Below are 10,311 nucleotides of genomic sequence, written 5' to 3'. Positions count from 1 at the left end.
CCATATAACTTTCCTATTCTACATCCGATTTTGATGAAATTTTCAGCGTTCTGCTACTTTGATTTTTCTCTATTTATTAATAATTAAGATTTTTCTGGGGTGGATTTGACCTTTAATTCTTCCTCCCCTCTTTTCCTTCTTCCTTCCCTTTTCCCTTCCTTAATTCCTTTTTTCCCATTCGATAAGCTTCCCCTCTATACCTTCCTTCCTTTCCACAATCATAAAAAACTCCGACACATCAACCAATTAAGGGTTCGTGACGTCATTATTCGAGCAGCTTCCCCATTATTCTGTTTATTCAAACTTTGTAATGGAATATGATGAATATTCAAAAGGGGTAGGCCTATAAAATGAAATAGGAGTATATATAGGCCTAATGTGTCTAGAGCCTAGAGCTCCTGCATCATACATCCAACGCACAAATAAAATTAGTTTCAATCCTTATTATTTGTTCAATTTTTTATTTTCATTTTTATTTATTTTTAGAAAATTGCATTTTGGGGAATTTTTATCACACAACATTTGGAGGAGCTGCTGTCATCGACTGAATGGGGCTGAAACCTTTACTAGTATTTTTCTATCAATTTTCAATCTGCATAGGTGAATTTTCCCATATTTAGTCGTAGATGGCGTTTCTGAGAAAAAAAAAGAAGATCGCCAAGCAACAAGACGCGATGGAAAATCGAGATTTAACTCAAAATCCACAAGAAAATGATAATAAACCTAATCATTTGGCAGATTTTGTAGCACGGAATTACGAAGAACAAAAGGTAAGGAGAATTTTAGTGGCGATTTAGATCTTGATTAGTGTACAAACGTGTGATACTGTCTGACTACTGAGTGATTATATTGGTCTGTCGGCGCGTTGACGTTGTCAGCGGGCAGGGTGAGGAAGATCCGGCACGCCCGAAGAGTTGGCGATGCGATGCCGGTCAGCTCCGATGGGAAATCGCTCCGAGTCCGCGGCGCCAGGCAAAGGCCAAACTAGACAACTGGCAGCCGTCTGTTTCGAGTTTTTTAACATTTTTTAATTTCTCCTCGTACACAGACGGCTCGCTATCGTGCAGCCACCATTAGGGGACTTACAATGCAAAATCCCCCGTCGGGGCTCTTCAATTTTTGTCTTTAAATTAAAGGAGAATGAAACCCTTGAAACCAGCTGAATCCATATCAAAGAGAAAAATCAAAGAAAAATACTGTTGAAAGTTTGAGGAAGATTGAATGAATAATAAGAAAGTTATGAGCATTCGAATATTGAGATCACTAGTGCCATGTAGATCCTCACAACGGCAATGCGACCAAGATCTGTGATATCACACACGTACAACTCCCTCATTACTTTAGTACTTATTTCACTTATATTCTCACTTTTATAGAGTCTATCACAAGGTGAGGTGTTCTCTTTATGAGATGACAAGTACAGAGGTTTCACAACATTATATCATTGATGAATCGTTTGTCATATGATTAGAATGAGCAAAAAGAGATGTTTTGGGGTATATTTTCAGTGTCCAAATGGGAGAGTTGTACGTGTGTGACATCACAGATCTTGGTCGCATTGCCAATGTGAGGATCTCCATAGCATTAGTGATCTCGACATTCAAATGCTCATAACTCTTTTATTGCTAGTCCTATTTTACTCAAAGTTTTGTTGATCTTATTCTTTGATTTTTCTGCTTTCACAAAAGCTAACTTGCTCCAAGAGTTTCATTCTCCTTTAATGAATCAAACTTTTGAAAATTAACGCGACCGAAATGCAAATTAATATTCCCTCTTGACATTAATTGCCAATAAACGGGGAAAAAATAAAGTTAAAAGGAACAAAAACAGTGACTTACCTCCGCTGTCGCGCAACTTCACTTCCCTGTTTTAATCGAATTAACTAAATAATACATACAGTAGAGGCGCACGGCCAATATGGGAGACTCTCTCCAATAGGGGAGACAATCTCCCACATTGGAGACTTGCTTTGCAAAAGGACAAAAGAAACAACACCAACAAAAGCAAGATTTTTTCCACCCAAAATTTTGTCTCACTGAGGTCAGAAGCCCATTTGTTTTGTGTGTGATTGACAACAAAAATCCTTATCAAAACAAAAGTATGATGGGGTGTCCAAACTTCGCGCACTTTTCAAAAATATTCATCAGGCTAATTTTTTTTCACAAAATATTCATAATTCATACAAAAAGAATTCAAGAAATAGTTACCACATTGACGGCAAGATCATAAAGTATAAAATCATGGACGAAAATGTGAAGTAGGTCAAGGGCTTTCGCCGGTATCGCGATCTCAAAATTCTATTCCGATCGGCGATTGCGCGCTGTGCTGGAAAACCGTTCAGAAAAAGTGTGACCTAACTTCGCGGACCAAAGTTTTTGTGGAGATTTAAACAGAAACTCAAGCTGAAAAAGTGAAAAATTTATATCAGATTGATGGCAAAATGCTATAGAATCGGTTAGTACCATATTTAACTCACATTTTTGATGATTTATGCTTGCAAAATGGTGATATCGTGATGCTTGTTGAGAATATCAGATTTCTTCAAAACGGGCGCTAACGGCGACAAATTTGCCGATCTTTTGCCAATATTTTCATGAATACTGAACTCATCCTAAAGAAACTTACACCAAAGGGTAATTTTAGGTCGCTTTTCACGTTGGTGATGTCAGATTTTAAGGATATTGGCTAGTTTTTTTAGATAATGACCGTCCGCGAAGTATGGACACGCGCGAAGTTTGGACTCACTGCCATAGACGGTGAATTTTTAAAGTAGACGGTGAAAAGGGGTAATTTTTCATGAGGAATCTCCTTATCACATTTTTATTTGCCGCCAAGGTAATCCTTTTGCAGCAAATGTAAACAAAGGAAATGGGTCTCCAAAACTGGAGACTGTCTCTGAAATTGGATACCCAAATTCTTTACAAAAGTCTCTGATATTGGAGATAATCTCCCACATTGGAGACAGTCTCCAATATTGGCCGTGCGCCTCTACTGACATAAATATATGCCCATTTGAGTCCCCTGTACAGATCGCGCCAGAACTTTGGTCTCTGTATTTGGTTAGCCAAGCCAACGGAGTTCAGCTGAATAACCAACATAACAGAGACCGAAGCTTTTGGTCTAAGGCCAAACAAGCTAACTTACTCGTTAAGTTTAACTTAGCCAGGGACAGCCACGTCGCCACCCAAAATAACAAAAGATTGTTGAGACTTCCAGTTCAGTCACTAAGTTCCTGTTTCTCTATCGGCCTCCTATGGCTATTCCCTAACTTAAGCAAGGTCGTTTGCCTTAGTTTACTTTAATATGAGTTTTAATAAATGGGTTGCTTTTTTTTTCTGTTGTGCCCCAGGCCAAGTCTGCATAACGTTAATTTAAACCTTATCGCAAATGAAATAGCAATTTAGCATATTCTCGTGAGGGTCAGTCACCACAAAGGATCACGCCTTCACGGGAATGGAAAGGGGGCAAACACGAAATCGGCTTTCAGGAAGCCAGCCTAGCCTTGAGGACTCCATGATGATATTTTTTAATATTTTGACATATAGCCTTGAACCGCCTCCCATATATGCATAAGCGAGACCTCCACACCCGGATGGATTTCCCTAGGAAATCCATATTTACAGGGTGAAATCGGTTTATAAGTGTGAATTTTATTGATATTTGAACCTTCAAACGCCTAATGCGTATGAAGGTTCCAAAAATTGGTTAATAAAAAGGTGAAAAATTGAAGGTTTCTTACCAGACTGATCTCGTGTAGATCCCTTGATCCGTTTGTCAACAAAGCAAATACAATAGGTCTGACCCTTGAACCACTTCGTTATGACGTACCTTCGATTAAAAATGCCGTTTTCAAGAACAATTTATAGATAAAAATTATTATTTAACAAATACTAAAATTTGATACGTGATTATAAATTATTATTTTTAATATAATAATTATCTATAATCACGTATTAAATGGGTGTCGAGAGTGCAAGAATGCCCGCAGTCTGTGCATACAAGCACACTTTGCACAGTCACAGCCGCACAGCTCAGAATACACACAGACAGTGCACAAAAATTAAACAAAATTGCACTTGTCCTCATAAAATCTTCGGTAATTTTTGCAGCTATCAACAGCACATCTATCTCTGCCACCCATAATGAAGAAGAAAAGTGATTTTAGACTCTGGAACACATATGACGAGGCGTTTAATTGAAGATAGCAAAATGTTGGCTTTTGATACACTATGGAAATCATGCACTACTAGTATCTTGTCTTGTCTTTCCGTTAATGCCCGCAATCATTATATTGATTATAATGGCATACAATACATCAGGTGAACACCCTACTCTTTGACGAATAGTGTATTGGTTTTAACGTGCATAGGTTGTGACTCACGGGACCAACATTTGTGTCCTTTCCGATGGACGGAGTGTTTTCCAACTGTATTCACACCTGCACTGAATAGAGTAAGTGGTGAGGCACGCTAACACACAACGCTATAGCATCAGATTTTTTGTTAGACGCGTTTCGGCATGTACGGGACTCAAACCCCTCACATTGAGATCTACAATCTTCTCCAAAACATGCGCTCTAACCGACTGAGCTATGCTGCCTCCCTTGTCGGCTGCTAGCGTTCGCATGGTCGCATCCGGACAATAGCAGTGCTATTGCCCCCTTTTCGATCCAATGATCCTTTGCATGAATCTATTTGCGATAAAGGTCTATAGATCTAGATTCTAGATCTAGAAGTTAAGCTGTCATTTAAGTTAAGTTTTGATACTTATTTCATATTGTTGTCTATCGTGTCCTTTTGGTAGGAAGCAAGACGAAGAGTTGGCGATGCTGATGAGGATCAGCGGGTTGATGCATTTCTCCAAAGAGCCTTGAGTGAGAGTAACAGGTAAGATTTATGTTTTCAGAGGACAAAGCTTTCGTTTTCCAAGATTCACATTAATTATTAAAAGACATTTTCAGACACTGAGATTGTATTAGATTAAATAATTGCTTTTATTACACTCGCTGACACAGTACATGGCAGGAAATAAGCTTTCATTTGAATTTCCGTCATCATGGTTACTGGCAAATTTGTAGTCATTTTGACGACATGGAATGCACCTTGTGCAAATGTCAAACATTTTGTTCTTGTTATACTTGTACCTCAAATCATTTGGGTCATCTACAGATTTTCACAATTTTGTATATATACAGAATGAATGCAGAAGTAGCCAGGGCAGAGCGTAGACAGAATGAGCTTTACAGAGAGCTTGGACAAGACAAGATGCATTCCTGGATAATGGAACATGCTTCAGAAGTCACTGTGACACTAACCTCAGATGTAGGAATGGCAATAGAGACCGAGGATGTTAGCAACCCAAATGAAAAAGCAGAAGCCATTAGGTGAACAGGAACGATAACAATAAAATGCTGTATATATAGAAATAAATAAAGCTGTACATTTTGTAAAAACAAAGGAATGAGTGTAATCGGGCTACTTTATCGGTTCATATGAGGTTCAAAAGTGTTTCATATCTAGTGTTTCATATTTGCAAATAACACATAACGTAATATAAAATGACTATGACCCTTTCTTGGGTGCTAAGTTAGATTCTCAATCTTTGATTCTCATCAGCTGCAGTTGAAATCTTGCTTTTGTAGATTAGAATCCTCATGTTCATCAAACCTAACTAGAAAACTAATTGGCCTGTATTCTGGTAGTGAATTTCTTTCAAACATTGATAAGGGACATAGGAAATATACTCCATTTGTAAATTAAAACATTAAGTTTGGGCTACCATATTGAGGCCAAGAAAGGGTAACCAGTCATGTTTAAAGTTGTTCTGTAGGTAAAATGGCTCTATGGAACAGCCTTTGGAAATGAAGGAGAAAGAGAGGAAGAGAAGGGAGAACACAAGATGAGAGCCTTGGAGAAACTGAAAGCACTGGATAGGAAAATGGCGAGCTTTAGAAGAGAAGGGAGAGAGAGGTGGGGCGTGAAGAGATGACAAGGGGGAAGGGATGAAATGAAAGAAAAAAAACGATAAAATTTTGGAGTTGGAAAGAAAATGCTGTGGTAATCAGAGAAAGAGACAGCAAAAAAAAAATGCAGGAAGTTATGAAGAGAAAGGCAGTGAGAGAGAGAACAAGTGGAATGCCTCTGGCCGTCTCACCTGCATCACGCGATTCAATATAGCAGCAGTGCTGATTTTGAAAACTACTATAACTCGCACAAGATGTTCAGTGATACTTGGTTACTCTTATTTCCACGTTTTATGAACTAGACCAATACACTTATAGAGATATGATGGCAATTCAACAAATACCCCCAACGTGGCCAAAGTTCTTTGACCTTACATGACCTTTGACCTTGATCATGTGACCTGAAACTCGCACAGGATGTTCAGTGATACTTGATTACTATTATGTCCAAGTTTTATGAACTAGACCAACACACTTTCAAATTTATGGCTGTAATTCAACAAATACCCCAATTTGGCCAAAGTTCATTGACCCTAAATGACCTTTGACCTTGATCATGTGACCTGAAACTTGCACAGGATGTTCAGTAATACTTGATTACTATTATGTCCAAGTTTCATGAATCAGATCCATAAACTTTCAAAGTTATGATGGTAATTCAACAGATACCCCCAATTCGGCCAAAGTTCATTGACCCTAAATGACCTTTGACCTTGTTCATGTGATGTGAAACTCATGCAGGATGTTCAGTGATACTTGATTAACCTTATGTATAAGTTTCATGAACTAGGTCCATATATTTTCTAAGTTATGATGACATTTCAAAAACTTAACCTTAGGTTAAGATTTTGATGTTGATTCCCCCAACATGGTCTAAGTTCATTGACCCTAAATGACCTTTGACCTTGGTCATGTGACATGAAACTCAGGGAGGATGTTCAGTAATACTTGATTAACCTTATGGCCAAGTTTCATGAACTAGGTCCATATACTTTCTAAGTTATGCTGTCATTTCAAAAACTTAACCTCAGGTTAAGATTTGGTGTTGACGCCGCCGTCGCCGTCGGAAAAGCGGCGCCTATAGTCTCACTCTGCTATGCAGGTGAGACAAAAATGGGTTGGAAATGCCATAGGAGAAAACATCCAAGAAAGTGGCTTGTGAAAAAGAGAGAAAACGAGGAGGGAAATTAGGAGTCAGAAAATGGGAGTTGGAAATGCCAAGATGGTGAAAATAGGAGCAAGCAACAATCAAAGTGTTCGTTGTAAAGAGAAAGAAAGAGAGAAGATGAGACATTCCAAAGAGATATGAGGAGAAAAGTTAGGAGTTGATATGGTTGAAACTTGAAAATAAAATGAGAGGGGCGTATTATGGAGGGGGCTAAGGAGAGACTGCCAAAGAAAGAGGAGGAAAAAAACCCCAAGAGAATTGGAAATTTGAAAAGGAGATCATTAGGAATGTAGGATGTAGGTGTAATGAGAAAAACAAAGAAAATGATATATGTTGAAGAGGGAGATTGACTGGCAGAAGATTGTGAATATATTGAAATCGATGTAGTAAAACAGAAAGAAAGAAATGCTAACAAGTTCAACAGAATGAAAGCTTGAAAATAAGAAAGGTCAGGTGAGATTTTTTTTTGCAACAACTGTACGGAAAAGTATCCTAGAAACATTTCATAGTAGTACATCCACGTTCCTCAGTATAGCATAAATTTCTCTGACATTCATCTTGTTAATGTGAGAAAGTGCAATTATATCATTAAAAGCATTTAAATGTACTTTAAAGGGGAATCCAACCCAAATAAAAACTTGTTTTTATAAGAAAAAGAAAAATCAGACAAGTTGATAGGTGAAAGTTTGAACAATATTGGACAAACAACAAGAAAGTTATGAATTTTTAAAAGTTGTAAATATTGGTAATCACTATACCCATAGAGACTTCAAATTGGCCGCATATGGGATGTCATAGTGATGTAAGGCAAGGACTTCTCTTCTGTGTACTCCAATACATATGGCTAAAATGTCATTTTTCCCAAAAGTTTCATTTCAAATTACCGGGTATATTTTTCTTTCATGAGGACATAAAACAATATACTACCTGGGTTATATTTAGATTACTGCCCCAGGGGAGTGGGTACTTAGGAGAAAACCACAAATCCCTGATAATAAAGTACATGGCCTATGGGAAAGTTGTCCTTGAATTGTCATAATTTACTTACACAGTGGCCAATTTGAAATCTACATACTATTAGTGATCTCAATTTTAAAGCAGCTATAACTTTCTTATTGCTTGTCTGATTTCTTTCAAACTTTCACCATTCTGTTTAATTTATTTTTCTCCTTCCCAACACAACATTTTATGACCAAGGCTGGATTCCCCTTTAAAATGATCAATGTGAATGGAGATTAATACATAAACAATGCACAGTAACAATTTTTTGAATATGGACAATTTTCACATTTATTATAAACATGTATGATACAGTTGATAAAAGAAAATTCTCGCATGATTGACGAGATTGGTATAAATAATAATATAAATCGAAATTGTAATAAAAATAATAGAAAATCTCAAACCTATGCTAGCATAATCTTTCTGTTATGTATGTATATAGTTGGAATCAAGGAGGGAAAATGCAAACGGACGGAGAAATACACACACTATAACATTACAGTACAGAAATTACATTGCAAACTTCTCAAGATCTATGAAGAAGGAACTCGAGAACATATCATTTTCATGGGAGCAGAAAATTTAAGAAACAAACATTTATGTTCAGTTTAAGAATACAAGGAGAGTTATATCTAATCCAGATTAACTTTTCCAGAACTACAACAAAATTGAAAGAGGTCAAAATGTTATCAGAGATATATATCAAATTGGGTGAATTCAATTTCTTCAAAATCTTTATAAAATTGTTACATATCTCATGATTTCAAGTTTCCAAGTACACTTTATATCTACGGAATTTCTTTAAATGCGCTCAGATAAAAGTCACGTCCACCCAAGCTAAAAGTTGACTGAATAAAAAACAAAACAAAACAATGATAATAACATTCAAAATTTCATCAAAATCTGATGTAAAATGAGAAAGTTGTAGCATTTTCAAATTTCAGGTAATCAGTAAAATCTAACCACAGAGACTAGACGGTGCTAGACCAAGTGGATAATTTGCATAATGGGTATAGCCTAACTCCACATTAGACAAATGAAGAAGAGCCTAAATAGCAATTAGACCAAATGGTTAGTTGACGAGCTGGTTGTAGACGAACTAGGATTAGACTATGTGGGTCTGTGTATAAGACCAAACAAGGAGTAGACAAAGCGGGTGAAGACTTATCGGCAATTTACCGGGCACATAATCATTCCCATATGCATGCTTTACAGCGTTTACATCAATGCAATCAACAAAAATATTTGAGAAATACACCAATCATTAATGCACAAAATCTTTAATATTGGGCAATTTCATAAATTGTACATCCGACCCCCATCTGGAGACCTTCCTGCAATGGCTTGTCTCTATTTTCTAATTCATATGAAGGGGTATAAAATACTCTCTCTTTATCATGACTCAAGCAGTTCTTGAAGTGAAGAAACGCAAAATGGGGGTCAGATATACAAAAAAGATTTTATGGAATTGCCCTTTATTACATAGGACCTACTATCATTATTATCATACATCAAAAATAAACAAGAATCAGTGAGGGACTTGATTTCCCCAGTTCTTAGTAACAAGGCCACAGCATATAAATTTCTCCCATAGAATTTGTATGTGTGACTCGGACTGAGGCCAAGAGGCTGGTGGAAAATCTGGCATTGAGGCCGATTAGCTGACCTTTTATGTCAGCCTGAAAGAAAACATAATTGGTTTCTTCACTCAAACTTGGAAATAAAAGTCAAATCTAAAAACCAATATAACCACTGACTTCAGTTACCTTTACACATGAAAAGATGTGAAATGAATTACATGTAACTTAGAAGAAAAGTTAATTGAGCCTTGATTTTACAGAGAGCCTTGATTTTACATTGTATTATCTACACATACCTTTATATTCATATACTGTACATTTTCTATATACAATAATTACAAAGCTTGAATGTACATGTGTTCATTTAACAACTTTATCTTCACAGTAGTCAACACTTTGATTTGACAGAAACAAGATATATCTATGATTGCATCTTAGTTTTTTCTACTATTAGTTTTAAAATTCAGCTGAAATGAACTTTAAGAAGTAGGAAAATTGCATAGAAAGATGTTTGCATACACTCTAGTAATTTACTCAGAGAGAAATTTGTAGCATGTTTCTGACACAAGGCTTTTCTGAGGAACTGTACCTCTTAACTA

At 36.7% G+C, this 10,311-nt stretch overlaps 1 protein-coding gene across 1 annotated transcript; it reads left to right on the top strand.

Moving 5' to 3' along the window:
• Window positions 1-533: 533 nt before the first annotated feature.
• Window positions 534-5,456, top strand: LOC129274500 (uncharacterized). Its single transcript, XM_054911327.2, has 3 exons — window positions 534-770; window positions 4,804-4,886; window positions 5,195-5,456. Exons 1-3 carry the CDS (start codon window positions 627-629, stop codon window positions 5,385-5,387), a joined length of 420 nt encoding a protein of 139 aa, XP_054767302.2. The 5' UTR covers window positions 534-626; the 3' UTR covers window positions 5,388-5,456.
• Window positions 5,457-10,311: the final 4,855 nt, after the last annotated feature.

The sequence above is a fragment of the Lytechinus pictus genome, chromosome 1, assembly GCF_037042905.1.
Source record: "Lytechinus pictus isolate F3 Inbred chromosome 1, Lp3.0, whole genome shotgun sequence".
In the NCBI taxonomy this organism is placed as follows: Eukaryota; Metazoa; Echinodermata; class Echinoidea; order Temnopleuroida; family Toxopneustidae; genus Lytechinus; species Lytechinus pictus.
Note: the sequence above shows the minus strand (reverse complement) of the source record. Positions and strands in the feature narration are given on the sequence as shown.

What these genes read in the sequence shown, in the direction of transcription:
- LOC129274500 (XM_054911327.2), top strand. Translation starts at nt 627, where the DNA reads ATGGCGTTTCTGAGAAAAAAAAAGAAGATCGCCAAGCAACAAGACGCG. An exon ending in GGAATTACGAAGAACAAAAG is followed by an intron (nt 771 to 4,803) that starts GTAAGGAGAATT and finishes TCCTTTTGGTAG; the next exon opens with GAAGCAAGACGAAGAGTTGG. An exon ending in GCCTTGAGTGAGAGTAACAG is followed by an intron (nt 4,887 to 5,194) that starts GTAAGATTTATG and finishes GTATATATACAG; the next exon opens with AATGAATGCAGAAGTAGCCA.